Source organism: Bemisia tabaci, chromosome 9 (genome assembly GCF_918797505.1).
Source record: "Bemisia tabaci chromosome 9, PGI_BMITA_v3".
Classification (NCBI taxonomy): domain Eukaryota; kingdom Metazoa; phylum Arthropoda; class Insecta; order Hemiptera; family Aleyrodidae; genus Bemisia; species Bemisia tabaci.
Genome location: NC_092801.1, coordinates 23,851,957 through 23,879,520, shown reverse-complemented (window position 1 = coordinate 23,879,520; position 27,564 = coordinate 23,851,957). Strand labels below are relative to the sequence as shown.

Here is a 27,564-nt window from a genome sequence, read left to right as displayed (position 1 = left end):
CTTTATGCCTACATTTAAAAAAATTGCAAAATCTGCCGCCATGGGCCGCGGCCCAAGTATCCGGCCCTGTTCAACTGTAATTTCATCGCTTGCTACCACTCAAGGATGAGTCAATCATAATATGAAGGAGTGAGAAGTGAGTGAGGGGGCACCTGAAGTAGTCTGAAGTAGCGTTATCTCTTTGCTAGTTGTTACTCAACGAGCTTTAATTTCTATCAAGTTGTAAATTCCAATATTTACCTAGGTTTTGCTTTCGGCTAAGGAGGGGAGACTCACTAAGTGCCTAGTCTGAGTTTTGGTCCTTTTGAAACGGAGCGATCACATTATTTTTTACTCAATATGTTCGGATGAGCACTTTAAAACTCATGGAAAAGAAAAATGGAGGAGAAAATGAAGAAAAGCAGAAAAGAAAGAAAGAAAAGAAGGGTAGAGAACGTTTGCCCGCAATCCTGAAAATTCGCCGTCAATTTAAAAATTGGCGCCAATAAATTTCATGTTGTGCCCAAATCCGAGGTAAAAATTCCTGAAGGCCAACAATAAATACTGAAATTGTTTGGGATTACTTTCCAGTTTTCCAGCGCCTTCGTTGTAAAAGAAATTACGCAGAAAAATTTATAGTTCCACATTTGAACCATATTTCTACCCAACGGGTGGGTGAAATTTGTACTTTTCGAAAAAAGAAAGAATTTTTCCGGGATATTTCTGTTCATTTGTTTGAACTTTGTTGGCAGACATGTCGAATACATCTGTCATCACCTTGTGTTTTTTCAATGGATTGTCAAAGCTGTGCGGTCAAGTTTTACTTGTTTGTTTTTAACAATTTGATAGTTAATGTCGAGTCCTGAAACTGACGAAGCCACGGAGAGGACAACTTTGATGAGTTCAAGGGACATGGACGGCCATGTCAGCGAAAATAGACCTGAGGGTACTGGAGATAGGATAGCTCATAGACCGAAGCACCAGTCTCACAGGACTGGACAATCCGCTCATCCCTCAGCTTATCAGGATATCACCAGTTACGGCAGTACCTCCGTAAGTCACTCAATTTTCCAGTATCGTAGCTCTATTCAATGGGTGCAATCATGCATGAGGTCAGTATGCTCGTTGTTGGGCATCAGCGCAACTGATATCAGCTGGCATCGACAAAAATCCTGCCGATCGCTGGGTGGCACCCTCGCAACGTACGAATCATGTGGTTACAGTTTAGAACATACTACCTAAGCTGTCCTCAGATGTAATGTCGAACACCTAACTACTGAGTCAGCTCATTGAAGTAAATAAACGATGAATCGCTCTCATGTGAGGTTAGATTCCGCTTGGCACTCATCGCTGTAACAGTTCGCACTTTAAATTAATCGTATCTTACTTAGACTTCCCATAACAGAAGTCTAAGCAAAGTTTCTATATCGTTTGACAAATAAGTAAGTGTTCACCAGCACATAGAGTGTCAGAAGTATATCGGCGTCATGGAACATTTAAGTAAATTGATTTTGAGGTTAAACAGATTTTGTTTTTCGAGAAATACCAGTGAGTTGATTGTTGAATCGTTATCGAATGATCCTGATTGGTAAAGTCTTATCTTAGCAATGCATCTTATTGATCATGGTCTTTCATTATTGATTCCACAATCAAGCCGCAGGATTTTTTTTATCACGTTCAACAGGTGACAGGGGATAAATTGTGAGGATGAATCCCACCTTTAACTGAATTTCGATGGCGGAACTCCCAAACCAGTATCTTAGTTTGCGACGTTGCAGACTTTCTGTCATATATTATTTTGTTAATGGAGAAGTACGCAACGACAGCCCGGGAAAACTTTCAAGATTTTTTACCTTCTGGGTGAAACAAATTCTTGAAAAACTTCAGGAAATGGTGTTGATTTGTTCTCTTTTAGAAAAATGAAATAGGAATGTAGATTTTCAAACACCGCAAATGGGATACGTAGTTCGGTAGCTTCACCACGGATTTCTAAATCTGGAAAGGAGATTAGTCAAATGTGGAATTCACGGAGGTAGAAGTCTAAACCAATCCAGTTTGTTCAAATGATTCAACAACCTGGGGGAAATACTGTCTGCGCTTACTTACATTTTCATTGATTATCTCCTCATTTTGCGCAATCCTGACCGCTTCTATTGTTATAGCTAACTTGTATCTTGTTTTTTCTCTGTGAATAATATCGTTCTGTATTAATTTTGCAGAGTAGAGCTGAGCCTCCCAACTCACCCCGTTCCGGTGGTGGGTCCTCAGAGATGGAATATGATGATGATGAAGAATTGAAGTATGGTGCTGAACACGTCATCAAATTGTTTGTTCCTGTCTCCCTGTGCATGCTTGTTGTAGTTGCAACAATAAGCTCAGTAACATTCTACACAATCAAAGATGTGTACCTGTAAGTTCTTGCTTTTCAAATACCACATTATCTTTATCAAAGACAATTGGAATATTCTTCATCGTTTAGGATTTGGTAGAACCGCTGAACACAAATTCAGATTTAAGATAATAAGTAGCAAGTCTATGAAGAATAGAACAATACCTAATGTAATAACATGATCAATAAAGCTAATTTCTGTCGTAAATTTTCTACTTAGGTTATCACTTGCAGAATGTGCATTGACAAAGTCCCAGCTGATTCGGGTTTTATAAATTCATTAAACTTTCACAGTTTAGATTTGAGGCTTCAAGAAAAGTTAGCAAAATACTATTTTTATCATAATATTTTTGCATCAACAGGAAACTTGGATGCCTAATTTTATTTTTGAAATAGATGTCAATGGATTCGTTTATTTTTAATGGGGCTTGAGCGTCAAAAACTATTGAGGTTTGGAAGTTAGGATATGCAGGGTAAACCAAGGTTGAGAAGCGTTTGTAAGTTGAGTCCCTATGAAAATAAAAATTTTACATCAAGATACCTAAAAGTCATTTAACCACAGCCTTTTGTTAGCTGCCTAGTGTATGAAGACTCATAGTCTGACTATCTAATATCATGTCTTTCAAAGTAAATAATTTCCCCAAGTGTTGGATTTTTTGTGTGTTATTCAGTGTCATGCATTCTTCCAATTTTTAATTTATTAATCAATTGTGCTTTTCATTGAATGTTTCAGAGTATATACGCCTTTCCACGAAACTAGTCAGGATACGTCAACGAAATTATGGAATGCATTTGCAAATGCAGCAATCTTAATCTCAGTCGTCATCCTCATGACGATTCTCCTTATAGTTTTGTATAAGAATCGTTACTACAAGGTACGGCTCATAATCAGTTTTCTAGCTTTTAGCTCAAGCCTAACTAATGCCTAGCTAACCTAGAGGCTTACAGTCAGAGTCATAGCACCTGAAAATAAAGCTGTGCTTTCCATTGGTTGTAGGTATCCCTACAAAATCAGGACTGCTAACACTTTTAAATAAAAGGAGGAATGATTTTGAGGCTCCCACCTTTCTAGTTCCTACAATTTCATATCATAGACTTTTTGATATCATTATACATTTTTAAACTCCAACAAGTTTTAATGCTGATAAATATGTCTAAGTTCAGCCGAAGGTTTCAGTACCTACAAAATTTATTTCATAGACAAGCAAAATATAAAAATCCATAGTAAAGTATGATGAAATTTTTCCAACAAGCAGTTAATTAGCTTTATTTATTTCAGATCATCCACGGTTGGTTGATTCTTTCATCTCTATTGCTCCTGTTCGTGTTTTTCTACTTGTACTTAAAGTAAGTGGTGATTCAGCTCTTTTTATCTACCTTTAGCAAAATTGAAGAATTCTAATCAGAATATGTAACAAATTAAGTCCCAAAAATAATTGACTCTCTTGTAAAACATTGAAAATTGTATGCTAAATTATTTAAACCCTCTTAAAAACGCATAAGTAGAGTTTGAGAAGGAGCGTTCAAGATTACTGCACAAAGATTGTGAAACTGTGAAAACGCAAACCTCGGTTTGTGACCCTGCAGACTTCCATGATTTATTTTTTAAATGGAAAGATACTCAATTTCATTTCTTGAAAACTTGCCTGATTCTTCCTCTCATGTGTGAAAAATATCCTGTGATAATTTCAATCAACAGTGTGAGTTAGTTCTTTTCGATGAATAAAATGGAGGTTGAGGTGTTGAAACACCGCAATGTAGAGATTAGTTTTGCAGTTTCATCGTCAATATACAAGGATGTTGGTAAGTTCGTCATTTAGTAAGAGACAAGACTCGTGCAAAAAAATGTACTAATCACTTACCCAAAGAAAGTTCCATTCGTTCAGTAAAAATTTTCCACCTTAAAGTACTTAAAGAGTTTCATTAACGGAAATGTACAAACTTTTTAGTAGTAAACTGCATACTTTTTTTTCAGGGAAGTCCTTAGAGCCTACAACATAGCAATGGACTACTTCACATTGTCGGTAATTTTGTGGAATTTCGGAGTGGTTGGTATGATTGCCATCCATTGGAAAGCACCATTGCGCTTACAGCAAATGTACTTGATCTTTGTAGCTGCATTGATGGCTCTCGTCTTCATCAAGTACTTGCCTGAGTGGACAACATGGACAGTATTAGGAGTGATATCCATATGGGGTGAGTTTGCTGCATGAGCACAAGCCTTTGAATTGGTTATTATTTGTGACTGTCCACGAAAAAAGAGACCTCAGCTCAGAAAACTCGAAATCGAGAAACAAACTCAGCTCTAAATATTGTAAAAAATAACTCAATCCCAGGAAATGGCTGAAATACATGCATACATACATAGCGCTCTTAGCGACAGCTGACTGCCATAGAACCCTTCCTCCCCCTCAATTTGACCAAAATTGCTCTCTGAATAATATACTTTTGTGTGCTAAGGTCCATTTTCCTGTGGGCAGTGACATTTATTCTGAATTCTGTTATAACCCAGGACTTAACCAAAAAAACTCTTCTTTAGTGGTGTATAAAGTCTTGGTGATCAGTATCATCCATACTTTCAGCCTGAAGAGAAAAAGGCTACATGTTAAAATTTTATTTGAGTTTCAAAGTTTCAATAGTCCTCTCTTGTCTCCAGTCATTTAATGGGAGGATGGTGAAGCAAGTGTGTCACTTCAATTGCTAAGAATAGTTGATTCAATTTATGACTATTGATTCATGTTTGTGTCAATTTCAGATCTAGTGGCTGTTTTAATGCCTGGTGGTCCCCTCAGAATACTAGTCGAAACAGCGCAAGCAAGAAATGAACAAATATTTCCAGCTTTAATATATTCTTGTGAGTATGCTTTTTTCTAAGATTACTTTCATTATCTCATTAATCACTAAAATTTTGCTTTTTCGGGTACATATTTAAGTGAAAAATTCCTCTCCCATGCTATCATGTAATACCTAATTGAGGGTGTCTGCTGAAAATGGGCGAACAGTCAAGATAAAATTTAAATTAAATTTTTAAGCCAGTTAGATAATTGTATGAACAGGGCGTATACAACCTTGAAAAGTCATTGAATATTATCGATTTTCCCCTGATTTTCAATACCTCTGAGACATTTCGATTTTTGGGAGAAGTTTCGAAAATACTGAAACCTGGAACTTTCAGATCTCCATGATCAGACCCAAGTATATCATTTTTTATTCCGAACTTTAATAAATATAGTACTGAAATACTGAAAAAGTGCATCTTCATGGCCTAAATTCTTCATTATTTTAAACTGACAAATTTGAATGTATCTTATTTCCTCCTAATGCTTCCAGCAACTGTCATTTACCAAACGGTAACGATGGCAAAGTTGGAAACAACATCGGAAGGTAGAACACGGTCACATTCCCTAGCATCAAACAATCCATCGTCATCAGGCCCTGCTTCGCCTCACACAGCTAGTCCAGGTACGCCAATTCTTTGCTACGATTGTTAAATTTTCCGATGTGCAAGGAGTTCTCTATAAGCCTTTAACTGTCTGATCTAGAAAAACTGAGGAGAGTGTATTTAAAAAGCTTAGAATATACTGGACAAGTTTGCGCAAACTGCAACTCATAATTATTTCATCCTTTGAAGTACTATTTTCACTTTTTAGGTTTCTTCCAGTTCCAAGCACATTTGATGGCCGAAAATGAATGCATAGTGCCTTTGGAACTGCTCTTTTGACAACACAGGGGCCTGCATGTCTGTGTGGTCCTAACCGGCAGGCTGATTATTGAAATTTTGTGTTTTTCAGGCGGACATAGATGATATAGGTTAAATGGCTAGTGTGATTGGTCGCCTATGTTTTATCGTTGCTTTGTCGTGCCTAGGTCGGGTAGAATTGACTACATGCTAACGGGAATTTGAGAGATGCTTTTAGCTTGTCGTCAATTCTACATTTTCTTCGAAATTTCAATAATCAGCTGGAAGGCTATGCAAAACCTTTCCTTTAACACTCAACCACAGGTTTTCAATGCTCTCAATATCTTACAGCTTGTTTCCAACTATCAACCACACTTAAAACCGAAAGTACACAAAGCCAAACAGTGAAAGAAGTGTTTCACATAGTGAGAAATGGTTTCATTTAAGTTCTATAATTTAAAGTCAGATTCCCTACAAGGAAACTTGTGTAGCTACAGCAACTTGCTAACAGCAGAAGTAGGATGCTTATTTTTGGCTAGAGACCCTGCAAGTAAAGAAGATTTAAATTGCATTCAGATGCAAATCCATTAATTTAATTTTGGCTTGCTTATAAGCATAGAATTACTTACCATATTGTAAGAAATTCCTTAGCACATATCTGTTGAAAATCAGATGATTTTTGTGGAACTGGCAAATATGGTGCGCAGACTTATTGAATCCCTTTGAATAATGGGGCTTTTACCCTTGATAGCAATCCAGCCCTCCTATTTTTAATGCAAAGAAATGCATAATAAATATTTGAACTGCATTTCTAAGGTAATTCTGGAGTTTTGATTTTTCATTCGTTAAAGTAACTAAAAATTCCAAGAATTGTTGAGTTAATTTTTTTACTTTGCTTTTTAGGTGATGGCCAAGCAGGATTTACGCGAGAGTGGTCTGAAGCTCATGCACAGAATGCTTCAGATGTACCAACTGTAGTAGTTCCTCCTCGTCCTCTTGATGATGATGATGAAGAAGAGCGTAAGTCTCCCTTCTTTTAATGGTTCCCTGAAAGATTTACTATTTTCTTTATAAATAATAAAAGTTGCATCAAAAAGAAACTTAATATGTGGGTAATGTTCCTGAATCTTTATCAAACTATCGCTCAACAGAGGAGGTATTTACAATCAATAATTTTAGTTTTGATCTATCAACTTCTGGATTTTGTATTTTTTGCCCACATTAAAATTTTATGTTCTTTTTCATAGTACTATTTTTTTCATACCTATTTTTATATTTTTTTCAAAATTAACTTTTTTTTGTTTTAGGAGGAGTGAAACTTGGGTTAGGAGATTTTATTTTCTACAGTGTTCTGGTCGGCAAAGCATCCTCTTACGGAGATTGGAACACAACAATTGCTTGTTTTGTAGCAATTTTAATCGTAAGTATTTTTTTATCTTCCTTTGGAGCTCGGCTAGTGATCAAAAATCTTTCATTTTTATGAAGAGATAAATTTTATTCTCTTCTTTCATTTATAACTTTCGTAGTTTGTGTACACCACCACTCATCAAATGTGTATACTGATGAATACTTAAGTAATATCTGATCTTGAATCTTGATAGCCAATAGGCGTTTACTTATGTTGGTTGTGCTATAATTGAATCAGTCTTAAATATGAGGTGTCATTTGAAAAAATATCCCAATTTTTTAATTCATATTTTTTGTCTTCTTTCAGGGGCTGTGTCTAACGCTTCTACTTTTAGCAATTTTCAAGAAAGCACTGCCAGCTTTGCCTATCTCAATTACGTTTGGACTAGTCTTCTATTTTGCAACGAGGGAGATTGTGAAGCCATTTGCTGATCTTCTATCTACAGAGCAAGTGTTTATATAGTGAACGCCTGACCTCATAATTTCCAACAGAAGGTATATAAATGATGTGATAACCTATAAAATTAAATTAATTAATTTCTAATATTGATTTTTTAAATTGATTTCTAATATTGTATTGCGCTCATGATCTACTGTGGCTGTCCTTGAAAGAACTCAATAGTTCCTTGCACACAAGAACTAAAATAGTAACCAGTTAAACCATGGCTTAATTTGACTTCTGATTTTTTGTCTAAAAATGTTTGTAAAATACTCCACAACTTCCCAATATCAATCACTTAATTTTGAGTTGGTTAATTTTTTTGTGACTGTAGTCTCCTCTCCTGCGGGCATTCATATTAATGTTTTTTGCATCAAAATTCAACACTAAGTGCTCTAGGTGCTTTGGAAATTTCACAAGCAACCCAGGAACAAGGAGTTGCAGATAGCGTTCGGAAACTTACACTACCTCAAATTAATGAAAGGTGTGAAGACCTGTCCAAACTCACGAAGTGCTAGGCAGGGCTGCAAATATTTTTGAATAATTGCTTCTTTACGTATAGAGTAGGATCAACGTTGACTGATAGATAAAAAAGTGTGAGAGAATGATTTTTCCTTGAAGCTCAAGTATTGAAATTAATTTTATGTAGTCAATGAATTGTACAGTGAATTTTTCTATTTATTTTTATCTTTTATGCGTCTGTTGAAGTGAGCATAACTGCGGAGTGCTATTCCTTTTTATGTTACTCTTCAAAAAGTCAAGTATATACATCGATTAATGTCTTTGATAGCTCTATATTTTGTCAAAAAGTATGATAGTCAGCTCATAGAAAGGCTTAAGGTACAATCAGTCCTTAAGTTGCGCAAGTCAGCCGTCCAAGTAAGTACCTGAGGGCAGTGTGACAACCCATCAAAGGAACTTCGGAGGGTTTCGTTTTACATATTATTTTACCGTCTTCAGTCCCTGATTTGTGAGGAGAAATTACTAGCCTTAAGCTCCGTATCCTTATGATAAGGTATTTGAGGCAAGCAAAATGGCGACCGAAGGCCGCTTACGGATGAAAGAAACCCCGAATTTCCCGTGGCAAACTGTTTTGCTGCCCTCAGTCGCCAATGTCTGCCGCAGGCTTCTGTGCTTAAAGTGGTGCACCCTTACAGTGCCATTAATAGTTAGAACTGATCCAGAATCTGAAATCTTCGTTTTTCTGTACTTTTTTAACCAAAGATCCTACACTTCATTTTTGATTGACATTCCATTCCAACTCAAGTTTTTTGCCATGGGAGCACCGTTGCAAAATGATATTGATTCCAACTACCGTACTTTGTAAATGAAATTGAACAAGGTGTTTTGAATCAATTAGAAGCTTTAGAGATCACACGAAAATATCGTTGATAAAACTAAAAAAACGCTCGTATCTTTATCATTTTGCAAAGTTACTAATCTTTCATCACATTCTATTTTATGGAAACAAAATTATATGAATCGCTATTTTTTTTTGCAAAACAATGCCTATTTTTTTAGATTCTCTTGTGACACTAAAAGCTTTATGCAAAGCTATCGGTTGGTATCCTTTAAAAAAACCAAAAACAAAACCCCAATATATAGGAAGTTAGCAATCAATGAACCTCTGTATTTTTGTAGTTTTATCACCGATATGATTCATCATGTATTGATAATGAAAAAAATGTAAAATTATAATGAATTCCTAACAATGTGATCGTAGCAAAGTAATTGCTTATCTTCAAGCGCTAAAGGCCGCATTGTACTTTCAGGAAGTGAATTCCCAATTACAGTATGTAATGCCCTCCAAGCCAGATTTTTAAGACTTACAGAAAAAAAAAATCTGATCCAAAGAACGATTTTCGAGAACTGTCAGTATTTTTTTGCAATCCACGTTTGGAGAAAAAATATGAGTGGATGAAGTCGGTCAACTCATTTTTTCTCAAATTGTTTGAATGGTGGAGCTCTTTATCGACTTAATTTGTAATTTAACACTTTTTAAGCATTTTTTAATTGTAAATACCTAATTCCATTACTTTAAATTCCTGAAATTGGAATGAATTTGTAAATACTTTTGTTAATACAGTCTCTTCTTTTTTCAAGAACTGTTTTATTTGTTTGTTTGTTTTGTATTGAAGATAAGCAGTCCCAAATTTTAAGAACAATGTGCTTACTTCTGTCTCTAACAGTATTTTGATCATTTACCTCTTTTTTACACCAAACTGGTCAACCTTCTATCTTTTTTAGTCGAAGAAGTCTAATCTTAAACCTTTTAAAACCATATCTCACATTAACATGGAGGAAGAGCCAAAATAAATGGACTACATTTTGCAATAACCACCTTCTCTGGTTTATGTACAAAAGCACACATTTGCTCAGTGAAACTATTGGTATGTTGTCTCTAAAATGAGCTAGAAATAGTAGTTCCTTATGAAAGAATGTATTCCAATTATTTGGAAAAATTTACAATAATGTTAAGTGAGAAATACAAGTTAAGATCCAAGACTTATCGATCTCAGGGAAAAAAACTAAGTTCCAAGCCAGGATCAAAGGGTTCCAAATATTATTCCACTAATAAATTGATGACTCTTAATTCTAAGTATTCTTCAAGGGTACTTCAATGATTCTAAGAAAAGTTTTGGAGAAACAGACATAAGTCCAGCCTCCGGCTGTTTCTTTAAACGCGGATACTACTAAGGAGGAAATATTTCAATGGAAGACAGAAATATTCAAAACAAAACCAATTTTTCTTTATCAGACTTTTTTCAAAATTCAAAAACAGTTTTTCCAAATATTACATGTTTCAAAGGAATAAAAAGGGTTGAAAAATAAATAAAAAAATAAATGCATTAAATTCTGTTGCACTTGCTGACAACTTTTCATTTTTCTTTAAAAGCTATAAAAATAATAATAAAAAAAAAACAAACAATTACATAATAATACATAACATTATACAGAGAATTCATACTTATTCTTGACAGAGAATATTTTAGCGTCTGATACAGACTCACTCTCCTAGTTATAAAATTGAAATTGGTCAATTTTAATCTTGCTGATATAAAAAACTTAAGACACAGGTAGATGCGTAGCAACAGTGTCATTTTAAACATTTGTATACTGGATACATGGGCAGTTATGCACACAGATTTTAAGATAGGAGGGTACATCAAAATAATAACAAGAATTTAGCGGATAAATTTTGGACAAAAACAGAAACTTACGGTGGCCTAAGAGTCAAAGATAACTGATAAGTAGTTAGTTACACATCGGAAATAAAGCAGAGCAACCGATAGTAATTGAAAATAGTACACTTACAATGAGTAGTTTCATGTTTCTGTTCTGTTATGTGTCAGTTTGTCTGCTTCCGAATAAAATATCACAAAAACCATGCTATGTTGCCAACTTTGCCCTGACACTTTAATTTTTAGCTGGAAAATTGTTTGACAGATTTGCTTGAAAACTTCGCCAAATTTTATTGACAGTGTAAAGAAACTTTAGTGAAAATTTCTGAAGAATCGGTCCTGCAGTTTTCCTTGAAAATAAAAATAGATACGTAGAGGGAGAAACTTTAACAGCTGCGATGTTTATTCTTGCCGGAAGAACATGCGTCCCAAGGGATCTAGTTTTCAATAATAAAACCTTAACAATAAGCAGGAAATAAGATCCGTCTGAACATCAGGTTTCTAAATGCAAGTTAAACAGAGTTGAAAATCATGTGGAATACGATTGATTTTATCACCTATTGCGTTAAGGAGCACTAAAGTTTCTTGCATATTAGTCTTGTCAATCAACAACGAATAAAAGTAGCTCTGGTTCGATCAAGCAAATTACTGACGGAACAAAGATATGGTGAAAGAAATTTTAAGCGCAATGTCACTCAACGTGTTCTTCAAAGGGCAAAATCTCAATTGTTGGGGTCTAGAAATTTGGTGTTTAGGTGGGTCTCAAGATTTTAAACTTTGCAATAAAATTCGACCGCAACTTGATTCTATGACAGTTAAAACTGACTCATTCTTAGATAAACAACGGTCACTAATTTGAAAATAAGCTGAGGTTGAGAAAATGAGAGGAAAAATAACTTTACAAGACTTTCAAAACATCTTGGGAACATGCTCTAACCTTATCAATACCTGGCCTATTGTCCGAGTTGCTATTTTGACTGATTTGTTCTATTGCGTTTTTAATATCAGGCATTACCATAACTTTAAGCAAAGGAGCGGAGGATAAGATTGTTCCTACAGCAACGAGAGCTCTGAAGATTGCCTCAGGATCCGATAGCTTGGGTAAAATACCAGAGAGCACTTGAAGAGTATTGGCTAAGTCATCTTTACTACCCTGCTGAGTGAATATTATGGCTAGATTTAACAATATTGTCACAGCAGCTACCTGCAAGAATGAACAAAAATTACATTGAAAAAGTTATCTCTTCGAACACAGAAAAGTTTAAAAATTTAGAATTTAGTCAGATTTTTTTTACTTTAACTGGAATTTTTCTAACTTTTTGGCCTTATTTCCTCTGCAAAATCCCAGCAATATTTTAGCACCCTGTTAAAATTTAGCTGAGAAATTAACCAGCACCTTCTTTTAGGAGATGAATTTGAAGACACACTGTGCAGTTGTCAGACTTTTTTAACGTTCAAAAGGGATTAGGCAGTTCTGTTCTTACATGTGTCAAAATAATCTAAAAATTACACAGATGCTTGTGTTTTAACCAAATGATCTCAACAAGACAGAAACTTCCTGACCACATGAGTTACCTAATTGCGCAGAATGAGAGAACCCCGCTAGAAATATGGTATTTTAGCAATGGAAAAGTAAGAATTTTTGGCATAAAGGGTGGTTTTATTTTCTTGTCTTTAGGAAGGAGCAATCATAAAATTTGAGGGAATACCAGCTGAATTTGAGGGTATGCTTGGAACTTTCTGCACCCCTGCAGCATGTCTTGTTAAGAAGCGGAAGAGTTAATCTTTTGGTCTCCAAGTTGGTGAAGAAATTATTGGGATAGCCTTTTAATATTTGAAGAATGCTGAGTTTTACCTGTAGGTGCTTGGATGCTGCTGAGAAGTCCATTGAACTCACTGACATGGACAACAAGATCATATCTTTATTCTTTAGCGCCAAATCTCTTCCCGGAGGGTGCTGCAACATATTGCTGAACACTCGCAGAGCGAGCATCCTGTTTGTATCTACTTGACTGGATAGTTTCTGATTGAGCGAGCTAAGAAGAAAATCACCGGTATCTTCACTGCACAGTGCACTGTTAACAGCCAGGTTTCTGATGCCTAATCGTGTGATATCCAACACTGGAAACACTAGTTCTGAAGAAGGAAAAAAGAAAATACGAAAATTGATTATGCAGGTTTTAAAGATGAAATTTTAATCATATTAGGTATCTTTCAGTACTGTTGTCGTAAAGGAGGGGTATCCATGGGGGCCGTTTTTGGGCCCACACTGAAATTCTTCGAGACAACACTAGGGAAAAAAAGTATAACTATTCTGGTAGTTTCAAGTATCTGCATATACTGGGATTAAATAGCTAATGTAAAATTAAAATTTATAGGAAATTTCAAAGAAAAAAACATTGAGACAGGTCGTTTATTTTATACACTTAGATGGATTTCTAAAAGATTCTCTCCATAAATGTGATTGTAGAAATACAGATTAATAAATAACATAATGATACAAACCTTCAGGCCACTGATATGCTACTTGAAGCACTGCGAATAATTCTGGTGTTACTGATGCTGGGCTATTTGCTATCTCGACTAATTTTGAAAGGCTTACAGGGTCCAACTTCAGTGATTCATTTGTAATTTTATCATTGAATTGCACCAATTTATCTGGAAAGTTAGAGGGAAGGAAATTTCACATTACCTTAGTTTCGTAAACGTCTAAAAAAAGAGCCAAGCCAGGCTCCCTTCTCAAAAAAGATTCTAAGGGTTGCTTCATGACACAAAAATCAAGTTCCATCATCAATTTTCTGAGAAAGAGTAAAATAATCAATTTTCAACATCATACTAAAACTCATAGAATACTTTGAGGACAAGTCCGTCTAGTTCGTCATTTCCCAAACGAAGGAACATGACTACATTTCAACCCTGTCAAATTTCCTTTTATAATTTATATTTTTCCTTGGAAACTGTTATACATTTTTTATTTAAAATGTTATAGATTTTTCCATGGATTGGCAAAAATCAGCGCATCAAAATCATAAGATGGCAATTGCGCTGTCATTTTTGTATGCCAAAATAATTGAGTATGTAAATTTTGCAACTGTAAAATGGAGATACCTTTTTATTTATTGTGACATACTTTAGCTATCATCATTTGACATCAAGTCATTTCTAAATTTACGCAGCAAAATCGAGTCAACTATGTATTTATGAGACCGATGGGCCAATTGGCGTTACCTAACTTTTTTGTATCCCACATCTGCCGGTTCAGGCACTTATTAGGCTGGTTTAGACCTACCTGTCTTGTGTCTTCCATGCAAACCAATTTTTCAAAACATACTTAGCAAAAGATGTATTTTAAGATTTAATTAATTCACAAAAGCCCACAAAGCCCTGATTTTTTATTATGACTGGAAATAAAAGAAGAAGAAAAAGGATGAAACATGGAGGAAATAATATCTCGTATTGTAAGAAAATACTTTTTCTTGATTTGCAGCACTTTTTTAGTTGGAAATATCTCTGACATACAAAATGAAACATATATTGCCTTCTGTTCTAGACAGTAAATTACTTACCATTAATGAGGGATACATTTCCAGCTTCAAAACATAGGCAAGTTCGCTGAGGGAAGAACTTAGAACTTATTTCAGGCACTGTAATAGAAAAGAAAAGACAGGTTGAAAAATGGGTTAAATACAATGGTCATCAATATGGTTGGTTAATATAGTAATTAATATGACTGCATGTGATTACAAAGATTACGCATCATTAACATACTTTGACAAAAATTCCGAATCCTCTATTGAGTTTGAACCAATGGTCATTTCAAAAGTCACAGCGAAAAAAAATTGATTCACATTTTAGCAACTGAGGCACACTGTAGTGGAATCTGAACTTAAAGTGAGGTATGTAAAACTGAAGAGCAAAGAACACTGATAGAAAAATATTTTAAGAGACCTACCATTAGAAACAGAGCCACCTGGCACATAACGGCTACCTCCGGTGAACGGGTCTGTTTGAGGCATATTGACAGGGTTGCCAGTGGCACTTCCTCCAGGAATATACCGTGCTCCACCTGTATATAAAAAACAACAGAAATAATTATTACAATTTTCAAACTTAAGGGGAATTTATTCCCTTCTACAGTAAAAAACTCAAAGAGTAATCAGCTTCTTGCTGTTGGTGTCGATGAAATGATACCTACTTTATGGAAAAAGGGTTGATACTTGTCTCATCGGGTAAAACCATTCAAGTAGTGATAGCGTTAGCAACTTTATCACGATCAAATAAAGACTGAATCTTAAAAAATCTGATGAAATTGCTTGAGCATGGGTCTGTGTTTACCTACTTAGTTTTAACTCCTCCACATAAAGATAAAGATAGTTATAGATGGCCTTTGGTTATGATTTTCAATAGAAACAGCGGCTTTTGACAGATGAAACTTTTTTTTTTCCCCGCCTTCCCATGGAAAATGATTTAAACATTGGTACAACAAGGCTGCCTAATCTTTTGAGCTTCCACATTTTCATGCACCTGCAATTTGGCTTTCTGCATTTTTCTCATTCGTCATCCACAAAATTTCGCACCCATTCCAAAAGTGATGACCTTTTCCTTCTTCGACTTTTGACCCTTAAACATTTTCCCTTCCTTGGAATTCTTAGGGTCTTTCCACATATTCACACTGCTTCCTGAGCACATGATTTTCTGCATCCGTGCTATGCAGTAACAACAAATAGCGTTTTAGACATAGGTATTGTATGCTACCAAAAAATAATTGGTTGATTTCAATTGCCACAGTACACAGAGTAACGATAAACATTTTTTGGGTGATTTCACTTCAGGGATCCTGTAAAGACAGATCCTGCCTAGGTGTTTTCTTTTTTTGAAAGTTCTGTACAGTCAGCAAAATGAGAGACTAACCTGTGAACGGGTCGACATATTCATAGTTACTACTAGTAGGAGGTGGTGCTGGTTCACTGCCTTTGGCATTGTTGATGATGAAGTTGGCCACTTGTTCTAAAAACTGTTGGTTCAAGTTATTCTGGTGGATGAAATTTTGGGCTGCATGCCACGGATCATCTCCTTTGTTGTATGGGAGTTTTATAGCAGGCTTACCGTCTTCAATATCAACATCAAACACATAGTCATACTCCTAAAGAAATTAAAAAAAAAAAAAAAAAAAAAAAAAAAAAAAAATGGGAGCTTTAGATCCTAGGGTCTCATTATGCAATTGATTTCCACTGAAAAGAATTCAATTTTCTTTCATGTACAAAAACCATTCATTGCTTATCAATACACTAATGGCTGAAGTAAGAAAACGTATCTCTCTTTTGCAAGGTTTTAAAATCTCCAGTTATGCTGTTTTTTTAAAAATGAAAACGAACCTAAGTACCTCTTTAGAATTTTCAGTTGAGTTGGTTGAATGAGTGAAGAAAACTCACAGAAAATTTCAAGAAAAATCGTTGGTAGATTTTTTTCAAAGAAATGAAATGAGTAGCAATTTTACAACATTACGATCAGAGATACGCATTCTACATTAGCCATTGATATTCAACTTTGCAGTTAGTAAAGTCTATGCCAAATAAGTTAAACTTATTTAGGGGTGCAACAAAAGACAAGCTGTCTTCATAAAGGCATTGAAAGTAAATAGAAGAATGAAAAAGGTGGATTATTGTTCAACTCTTAAAAAGGCGCAAACTTAAATGGCATTGCCTCCCTTTTTGGGAAACACTGAGATGCAAAAAATTAAAATTATGAGGTTTTTTTCTTGAGGAAAATTGAAAGTACAATCGTTACAGCCTGAAGACTTCCTTGATTTTCTGTAGTATTGGAAAAAAAGGTGCATTACATATGCAGGGCTTGGAAATCCTGCATAAAATTTCAATTGTTGGATTGCAGATAAAAAGATGACATCTTAAGTTAATTTTACGATGAATCAAAGAGACACCGGTCTGTTAAGTACATATTTACTCACTTTTCCCATATACTTGACTTTGCCAGGAGTGGTTGCTTCATCTTTCCCATCATTTGTGCCCATAACATCACCAATCTTTGTCCATTCTTGACTAGAATTTGACCAACTGTAAAGAATCACTTTACCGTTTTCATTGATCATTTTATTTTGTCCATCTTTGGTTCCCGGGTGGACAAGAACTTCAGGTCCTGGAAGACTGGAGGTGAGAACGTATATTAATAGATCGAAAGCGATCAAAGAGACATTCATGAAATAAAAATATAATTTAATAATGTTGGATGAAAACATTAGGGCATATATTTGATGCTGGTACAAAACGATAAATGCCTCAAACTCAAGAGAGGAGGAAGCTAATTTGGACGTATTTCTATCAAACGGAACTATGTGCATTATGATGTGAGCCCTAAGACCCATAAGAATACACGCATAACAACAGGGCTCACGTCATAATGCACATAGTTCCGTTTGATAGAAATATGTCCATTTTGCATTGCAATCAGTGATGAAATGCACAAAACTAGACATAAGATGACTTACAGATTTTTTGATGTTGTTGATACAATCTCGTTTCTAAAGCTATCATAGCGAGGAGAGGGGAAGGGGTATGACCTGTAAGAGTCACAGTTCCTAATTTACCTGACTACTAACTAACATTTATTAACGCTTTGGTACCTAAAAATGAGGGGCGAAAACCAACCGATGGTTTAAAAATTGGCGCAGCCTTGATTTCTATTTAATTGCTGTTCCTTTAAAAACTTCCTGTTACATGTTTAGATCTTTACATGGCCCCTTAAATATTGTAGATAGCGTCTAAAATTAAGTTTATAAGGCATTTGGCTTCTAAAATATTGGAATGAAGTTACAATACTGATAAGAAAGGCACATGGTTTTAAACAACCTTATGACTCTAAAAGCTTCTTACATCCCAAAATTAAATTTAGAGTATCAAAAGCTAGGGAACAATACTGTTTACCTTACAGACATTTGTGGCAAAAATAAGTTGGCGGCTTTGCCGCATTCTGCAGTATAAAATACACAAGCTGACCTTTTTAACTTTTCTCAATTCTGCTTGGGAGCACTGTAATGATGCAGTAATGTAAACAAAAATTGCAAACCTGACCTCCAAATTACAAAAATGGCAAAGTCGTACTTTTGTTAAGTAAAGTCGTCAAGTTGCAGATAAACGGTACTGATCCTTAGCTATGGACATGTTGTCTACTTCTGATAGAGATAGAGGTAGTATAAAAACAATGAGACTTACTCTGCAACTTTAACACCGCCAATTTCTTTCTGACTTGAGATTCCAGCACTTGTGACTTCTTCGTTATAGGCTGCAAGAGTGGCTTCATCTGCTTGGCGACTTGGGTCTGCGCTGAAAACTCTCACAATGCCATCACTAAAAAATACAAATAAAAAATTACTGGAAAGGAACACCATCTGGTATGATAGAACAAAAAAGAAAAACTTCCTTTGCAAAGTGATAGTAGAAAGGTCTTCAAAGTCCTTTTTCATAGCCTTTTTGGAAGTTTATAAAAAATCTGAATAATAATAGGAGAAATTAAATTGTTATGGAAACTTTTTCTTACCGATTTTCCAAAAATGAACAACATTTTTTTCCAATGATTTTTTTTTCCAAATTTTCTTTGGAAAATCGGTAAGAAAAAATTCTATAACAATTTAATAAATATGACCAATAAAGTTAATAAAAGAAGTGATATTAGAACAGATAAAAAGAGTAGAACGGGATAGAACACACATTTTTAATAGGTTTCGTCCATTTAGTTCGTGATGACTCGACTTTTCAAGCAAGCAGACGTTTGGATAGTCTTTGATCTAGCGCTATACTCCTGATGTCATTATCCTTTATCTGGGAAAATTTTTGAGAAAGAAATTCGTCTAGCTAGATGAGTCACGAATAAGAGGAGGAGAAAACTCAGCAGAATTGTACCTGGAGCCTGTAGCGATGTCACCGTTCGGTAAGCAAACTACACACCAAACGCTTTGGGCTGGAAGCATTAACGACTGAGATTGACCTTTTTGCCAAATGTGGACATTTCTATCCTCACCGCTAGATGCAACTGTGTCTCCAAAAACAGACAAACTGTGAAACCAAAATAATGTAAGTCAGACTCGAATTCTCTTAAAATACAAATGTAAAATTAACAAAAAGATTATACTATGAAAAAAGAAATATTGTAAAGACTATCTGTCTTATAAGGAGGGCAGGGAGTTTCAAACTGCCAACCGTTTGCTGCGATCTGGTGTTTTTACCTCACAGCCATACTTACAAACTACCTTACAGCTATTTACCTAATTTCATGGCAAAATGTGTGGTTTCACGGGATATTGTGCGATTTTCCCCACTTCTTGAGATCCTCCTTTTTCTTGAGAAAAAGAAAAAATATGGTTGAGGTAGCCAGTAATATAAATTTTTGAAGTTAAATGCTCCCTAAATCTGCAATCAATTGATCCTTCAATTTTCCGTAGGTACATGCTCTTTGTTTGATGAATTGCACTTCATTTTTTACACTAGATTTGGATGAAAATAAGGAAAACAGAGGGAAACTGGAAAAGATGCTCACCAATAAATGAAATTTGGGTGACCATAAAGAGTTTCAAGACATTCACCAGAGGCAGCGTTCCATTGCTTAATAGTAGCATCATTCGAACAAGATAAGAATAAGGTGTCAGTGAGGGGTGCTAAATCTCTAACAACATCATTGTGACCTGAAAAGAAAAAAAGACTTGATTTAGGTACCCTCTACTGAACAGAATAAGTGTATAAGTGTGATAGAGTGTTTTAAGTGTATGATAGAGGATTAGACTAATTTAAAAAGTAAACTTAGATGAAGCATTATGATGGCATTTGTCTTCAACCATGTATCTCGTTTTCTGTGTTCAAAAATCTCCGCCTCTATATTATTTTCTGAAATTTTGCAAGCTTTTTTATCACAAATATAATTTGATTTCACAGAAACAATTTTTTAGGCATTTAGAGAAAACAGTTCTTGTACGGAAGTTTCAAAATGTTGGCTGTTATTCACGATTCAAGCACTGTTGATTTTCAAGCACTATTATTGGATGGATAAATTTCCAATTGGATAAAACTGTTCCCCAAAAATATCCTTTTACTAGAAAATTCCTACAAAAATTCCCACATTTCTAAAAACACAATGACAAGTTTCCTTGAATTTTAAAACTTCTCTACTTCACAAAGTTTTAAAGCATAAAATTTCCTGGTTTTCAAAGAGTTTGAGCAGGAGAATATCTTTCAAGAAACATTAATAATAAAAAACTCAGCTCTTCTACTATAGAGAACCAGTGTGATTAGAGCCAAGTAGAAGTTTCATAAAAGAAAAATCAAGGGTTGATAGCATAATTTTCTAACCTTGTGTGGTTCATAAAAATCTACTAACTTCTGTAGTTATTGTCTAACTTTTCAAGAACTTTTCATCCTGTAAGAAGTAGTTCATCGATTTTAAAAAATGGTTTACGATTGTTGCCAGTGCCAGGCATTTGTTTTCATTCATTTACCGCACACCCGGTTACCCTAGCATTTAACGTGCAGAACCTGTTCGATTTATGCATGACCTTTCAAAGAAGATACTTAGTCACTCACCTACTAAGGATGCTTTGAAAGAGCCATCAGGGAGATGAACTCTGATGGTTTTATCTGCTCCTGCTGTTACGATAATGCCAGAGGACAGTTGGATTGCACTCCATACAGCCGCCGAGTGCCCAGTGATGGTTAGAAGGGTTGTCTTGTCTTTCACTGACCAAACTCTTGCAGTGGTATCCCAGGAGGAACTTACAAATGTGGCGGGCTGAAGTCCAGGCCTTAAGTTACAAACTGAAAATCAAGAAAAATTGTGACTTTGAGGTAACTTTAGAGGATGATAGGGTCGGATGACAGCATCAAAATGCCACACTTAAATTGACGATTGGGCCAATGTACACAACATAGGGCTTTCATCTTATATGAACAGCAGAAGATTAATGGAGCATGATGAAACACATCACTTTTTTATACTGGCTAGGTCCAAGCCTGTTATTTGCATTCTATTCGAACACTTGGATTCTTCTTCCGTGGTGGGTTCCGTGCAATTATGAGCAATCCTAACTCAGCCGGAACGCAGAGAACCCAATTCACGCACAAGTTGGTAAAAGCTCCAATTTAAGCTGCCGACTTTGATCATGGAATTCGACCTATATAGTGATCCATTCAATTTTATCGAGAAGCTAGAGAACTTGGTTATATACTATACATCAGTTATGCAAGTATTATAGTTTTAATCTTTTAGCAATTGATACAGCCATTGAGGGGTGGTGCAGTCATTTGCTTTGCAAAAATATCAGCTTTATCATCCACTATTTTTCATTTTTTTGTTTGTAGTAAATAAAATGTTGCATTTTAGTTTCGTACTATCAGTGGAAATTATTATTAATTTATTAGGAATAAATTATTTTCCAAATTGCAAAAGTGCTATAAACACAATTCAGAGAAATACAAGAAAAACTGTGCCATTCAAGTTGCATGGCTACTTCCCAAACAAAACAAAAAATGAATGATAATTGGCCCTTGCTTCATGCAAGAAAAAAAACCAATCAAAACCTCTCCTTGTCATTTTATTAGCAATAGATTATTAATAATTTAAACCTGATTAGGACTTGAGATGCAATTACACTCTCCTCATGCACATCAGTAATATAACTCACTGAAATCTCATTTTTGAAATTTTGGCCTTTTTGTCCCTTGGCAAATGATCGGTTCAATTCTTATACAGTGAGAGAAAGAAATATAATGTATTGAGATTACCTGTGTTAGTGTGACCTTCCAGCTTTAAAATAGGATCAGAGCACTCTGGAGTGTAAACATTAATTATTTTATCGTTGCTGCCTGTCACAATGAGACCATCGGGAAAACCATCAGATGGCGGCAATGCGCAGATGCTGCTTACAAAATTTCTGTGGCCATGCAGAGTTTGAACATCTGAGTATACTGCATTCAGTCTGGAAGAGAATAAATAATAAATTAGCTCTTAACGAACATCATGAATCATTTTAGAAAAGAAACTTCTAATAGGTATGTTAAGGTATTTATTTTCAAATACTTAGCAAAATAATAAACACAAATTGCTTACTTCTAAGTCTATTGTCCTTCAGGATGATTATAAACGAGGAATAAAATCACCAAACTAGTAAGTAACTGAATACAAAAGTTTATAACAAAAAAGTTCCAAGTGAAATCAAAAGCTTATGAAGGAGAAAATCACAGGGTCTAATCTGAGAGTTTGGAACCGAAAGTTAAATGTAAGGAGCGACACAAGAAATGAGACTAAATTTATCAGGAGGGTTGCAGAATGTTGAGAATTTAATGGAGGAAATTATGATGATAAGAACACATCAGATATGATAGGGACTAAAGAGAAAAAAGCACTGACCATTTTACTGGAATTTTGAGGAATATATTTTATACTTCATACTAAGGATTAAGAGGTGGATTTAAACGTCATTTAAACAGATGACTTGGTTTCAAACACATTTTTCAATCTAAAACAAGCTCTGATTCAAAACCTTGATACAAGCCCTATTTAAGGTTCATAGACGGAGAAATCCGACAACCGTAGTAACGACAGATGTCAAGATTCCTCATGTCCTCTTGGCGTCTTGGCTACGATGAGGAATTGGTAGAGGTTCTTAAGCAAATTAGTTTCAGATGTCTAAGTATAAAACTACAACACCTTCTTCAAAGTAAATTTGGATTTAAATCAAATATGAGGGGCTTGGTGGACAAGGCGCGTAAGTGCAGTTGTTGCTATTTTGAGAAATACGTGTTTGAAGTTTTGAAGTAACATGGATCCCAATGGCGGAAAGAAAGTTCAGACTGACTTTTCGATGCTTGAATATTGGAATTTGGGAGTAAATTTTTCACAGAATAGTCATTAAGACTAGTTTAACTTGAAATCATTAATACCTCAAATTTTTCGAAAACTGTACTTATGCATCTTGTCCTCCAAGCCCCTCATATGAACTCACAAGTAGCACTTGCTTTGTTCCTAGAACTAAAGTGTCTGCTTCGGCCATAACCTAACATACTTTGAGTTAAAGAGATAAAATTAACTACCTCTACACTGTCAAAGTTTTATGCATTTGAAGGGATCAGAGAATACTTGAATCATATGAGCAAAACAAGAGATTGAAAAATGCGTTCAGGCTTATCACAAAAAATGCGAAGATAAGGTAGATGATGAGGAGGGACATGAAAGGATTGTATTCAAATAAAGCTCCTCTCTCTCATAAGGGATGACAAATTTCCGCACAGGAAACTTTCCGATCTGTGTGCAGCATTTTCTTCGCAGAAAAAGGGTTGACGAAAGTTAAACTAAGTGTGTTACATGATAACGTTGAACGGGCAAGTCCCAGAATGAGTAAGCAAAACGCAAAACTATAAGACTTGCTGTCACTTGGAGGGTTAACGCTTCAGTTAAGTACACAATAGCGACGAAATAACGTGGAAGAATAGGCAAAGAGAGATTGTATTCAATTATTAGGTAAAATCTTACTCATTAGGTTTCCAAATTTTGGCCGTCTTGTCCCGGGAAGCTGAGACAATGCACCCGTTGTGAGTCGCCGCTAACGCTCTCACATCTGCCGTGTGACCGTACAAACAAACACTCAGTTTATACTCCATTATAATGCAAATTAAATTAAAGTACACTTAAATTTACAGTTTCCACCAAGTTAAATTGCTGATAATCACGAACGGTAAACTGATTAGACAAAAACAGTTTGAGGTTGTGGCTGATTTTGTAAACACTAGGAACACCGGTGGCTACCCCCGAAAACGAACCAATTATCTGTTGATTGTTCTACGCGCGGTATTTGAAAACGTCGCGGAATTTTTCGTGAGCGCAAGTCCTCAACCGGATTGCATTTGGACGTATGTACTGACTTTAACTATAAGGAACCATGACAAGTTTGACTTGAGTGTCATAGTCTCCATATTTGTCGATTCTGAAATAGCTGCAAAAATGTATTCTAAGTAGGGTATAAATTTTATCAGCTTTTAAGAAATTATGACCGAAAAAAGTCGGAAAGCTATTTTAAAACGACGAAAAATGAAAACACACATCGACAATAAAAGTAAGTCGGTAATCACCTAACTCGGTTTGCGACGTCGCAGACCTCCGGCAATACTTTATTTTTTGAACGGAAAACTGCTCAACGGTCATTCTTTTAAACTGCCGTGATTTTTCTTGTCTGTGCGAAAAAAATTCTGCATAGACTTCAAGGAGTGATGTCAATTTGTTCTCTTTCACAAAAATAACATGGAGACGGAGTTTTTCAGACACTGCAAACGAGATATGCGATTGCGGACCTACGCCGCGCCGTCGATATTTCCCGCTGGGCGCAAGGTGGGGTATCCGCAATGCGTGAAGTATTCATGCAGTCTTGCAGGCGCTGAAATGCGGATCGCGCCGAACGCAGCGTCTAGCACGATCATTCCAACTCGCACAGCGTTTTTCAACTTGTGATTTTGAAGTTTTTTGCACAGGTACACTCTGTCCATGACTATGTACTATGTTCCATTTGTCATTTAATCTGATAAAATATTAAAGCACTCCTCACTCAAAATCCAACTTTTCTTTATTTTCGTATCGATGACCAAAGTGCGAAACCACGGATCTCCGTGTACGGCATTGCAGAGTTCCCGTCTGAAATTTTTATTTTTTCTTTGAAAAGCTAGTCAATGTCTTTAGCCACCATCGCTATTCTTGCGCCTGTGTGCAACCACAAATTAGGGACTTGGAGGACAAGGCACATAAGTGTATTTTTTGCTGTTTCGAGAGATACGAGTTTGAAGTCTCGAAATTACATGGATCTTTATAGTGGAGAAAAAATTCAGACTGACTTTTTGATGCTCAAACATTTGACTGAGGGAGCGAATTTTTTTATAGAATTTTACTTGAAATCATTAATATCTTAATGTTTTCAAAAACTGCACTTTCGTGCCTGGTCCTTCAAGCCTCTCAAATATCGTAGCTGATAGACCAAAAACATTTATCATCGAAAACAAGATTTTTCCGGAGAGTGAAAAAACTTCCTAACTTCCTCTCATCAGACAATACAAACGATTCGGGGGAAAAATACGAAATCGATCAATTGATTACGTATAATTTCATTGACCGTTTGTCCTTAATTATGGTTTAAAATGGAGGTATGACAAGTTTTAATCGCTGATGCCAGGAACACTTATCTCCGTGTGTCACTATTTAGTTCCAAAAACACATAGCCACGTATTTCATCCCGTATTCCGAATAACTGCCGTAACACTATTTCGTTAAAAACGTCAAGGGACTCAGAAAGTATTCCATCCTTGATATTTTCACCGAGTATATTGTCACCTGGAAAGAAGTCATAGGACGTTTTTTCATTTCCTGAAAAATCGTATTTACGGATATACGTGATTTTGGTCTGTCACCCGCGATATTTTCAATTGTTTCAGTAAAAAACAGTTGCTTCAGTATGCGTTTGACTCAAGTTTTTCTTATGATCGTGGATTTTGAATTATTGCATCGGGAAACGTGATATCTTGGTTGGGTAGTTGCTTTCAATAATATTCGTTATATAAATCATGTTCTACGTTCACAGCGAAGATAGACTCCTCTAGCGTGTGCTGATGCTCGAGTAAATTCAAATGGGAGGGCCATTCGCACCAGCATGTAATGAGTGCATAAAATGATGATCGGTCTTTCTCTTACGATTAGTACTCAAGAAAATTCAAATTTAAACTTGTTTTGTCGCTGCATCTAAGCCTTGAAACATCGATTCAACGGTTCAAAAATATACTCTGACAAAACATCTGTGTTGGATTCAGATGGTCCTAAAGGATAATCGTGTTGCATACGCACGAAATAGCAGGCGTTTTAACTGTTCAAGCACTCACCGCTTCACCCGCGACTCACAGTGGATCGACCCCCTGATATTATATGTATGATGACACCAATGTCTGAAGGTCTCTCGCGGCAAATTATGGTTTTAACTTTGAATCCTTCCATAATTTCAATTGGACCATCCTCTCTAAACAAAATTACCCAACTACGAATAGGACACGGCAACTTCCCAACTCACAATTTCAAAATAAAACTAGAGCCCACAGACCGATTCAAAGGCAATGAACACCCTAGAATCCTCAGCCAACTTCTTCTTAAATGCGAACTTAATGAAACTAATCTTACTGATCAATTATTTTCCCGACAAATTCCACAACGCATCTCTCTTCTCCACTCTCAAAACTTCCTAGTCTATAAACTCATCCTTAACTTCGTGCTCCGCAACAAAATTCAAATCGAATTCCCGAAGTAAACACACAACCCCCCCCCCCCCCCTCTTCTTTTCTACATTCCCCTTAAGAACTCTGAAACCGCAGTAACTCCTTAAACACATACATGCTCTTTCCAACAGCTCCCATACAAGGTTGCAGTGCCCCAAACACGGCAAAAAACCTGAAGCAACTTTAAAAAAAAATTTGAATCCTTAAGGTGATTCGACGGTTGCCATTTTTTGAGTCAGAGACGTGCGAATCGCACGTCGCTCGCAGTGTGCGATGTATCGCATCAATTCGTTTCATAATTTCAGCTACTTGTCATTTTTGCCGAATTTTGAGATCGCACTTCTGTTGTCATGAGACCAAAGAATTCATGTACCAATTTGACGAAGAAATTCAACGTAATGAAGGCAGGGGTTTTTCAGAGGAAAAATATCGCATTCGAGTGCAGTTTCGATATCAGTATCAAATGCAATATTTTCCCTCCAAATTTGCAATTTGCAAATTTGGTACCTGAATTCTTCAGTCTCGCATGACAGCAGAAGTGCGATCTCAAAATTCGAAATCAAAATGAAAAGTAGCCGACATAATGCAACAAATTGATGCGATATATCGCACGTCGCACGGACACATAAAATGGCAACCGTCGAATCTCCTTAACGTGCGTTTGAGAGTTGATTTTATAGAAAAGCAATAGGATTTCCACGAAATTTCGCAAAGAATATTTGCAGAGATCGTAAATCCCAATTTGAAATTTGAAAGCTATTCCACACTAAGGATTGGGCATCTTGACTACATTGCCGAGACGAGGATGTCTAAGACAGCGTGCTCTCGATTCGATGAATAACAAAAACTCCTCGGCCCAAGATCAAAGAAGTTGGCGTTTCTTCGTAGGAAGCGAACAATTCGCAGCATCTTGACTTCCGCTTTCCACGGCACTGGCTCAAAGATTCCTTCCGATGCACTTAGAACGAGAAATAGAAGCAACGACGCCGTCCTGCCTCCATCGTCTTGAGTTCAAGAGGGAAAACAACGCATATTGTTTCGAAAGTCGCTGAAGCTTTTTTGATAGAAATACGGATTGCCCGGTAATATCTTGGGTCCTTGGTAAAATTTGGCAGAAGGATCTATGTCCCAAAATACTATAGACCTACAGCCGGCAGTAAAATTTCCTATAGCCTCCATAGCCGGTTATA

At 35.9% G+C, this 27,564-nt stretch overlaps 2 protein-coding genes across 2 annotated transcripts; one reads left to right on the top strand and one right to left on the bottom strand.

Annotated features, from left to right (window-relative positions):
* Positions 1-719: 719 nt before the first annotated feature.
* Positions 720-9,998, top strand: Psn (presenilin). Its single transcript, XM_019054657.2, has 10 exons — positions 720-1,032; positions 2,199-2,389; positions 3,102-3,243; positions 3,648-3,715; positions 4,344-4,564; positions 5,124-5,222; positions 5,699-5,830; positions 6,951-7,067; positions 7,355-7,467; positions 7,762-9,998. The coding sequence occupies exons 1-10, from the start codon at positions 832-834 to the stop codon at positions 7,915-7,917; spliced, it is 1,440 nt and encodes a 479-aa protein (XP_018910202.2). The 5' UTR covers positions 720-831; the 3' UTR covers positions 7,918-9,998.
* Positions 9,999-10,619: 621 nt separating this feature from the next.
* Positions 10,620-23,852, bottom strand: Plap (phospholipase A2 activator protein). Its single transcript, XM_019054652.2, has 13 exons — positions 23,604-23,852; positions 21,857-22,050; positions 20,660-20,890; positions 19,623-19,767; positions 18,989-19,141; positions 18,302-18,436; positions 17,041-17,236; positions 15,987-16,218; positions 15,028-15,141; positions 14,642-14,719; positions 13,581-13,733; positions 12,931-13,211; positions 10,620-12,279 (listed from the first exon to the last, which is right to left on the bottom strand). The coding sequence occupies exons 1-13, from the start codon at positions 23,729-23,731 to the stop codon at positions 11,974-11,976; spliced, it is 2,346 nt and encodes a 781-aa protein (XP_018910197.2). The 5' UTR covers positions 23,732-23,852; the 3' UTR covers positions 10,620-11,973.
* Positions 23,853-27,564: the final 3,712 nt, after the last annotated feature.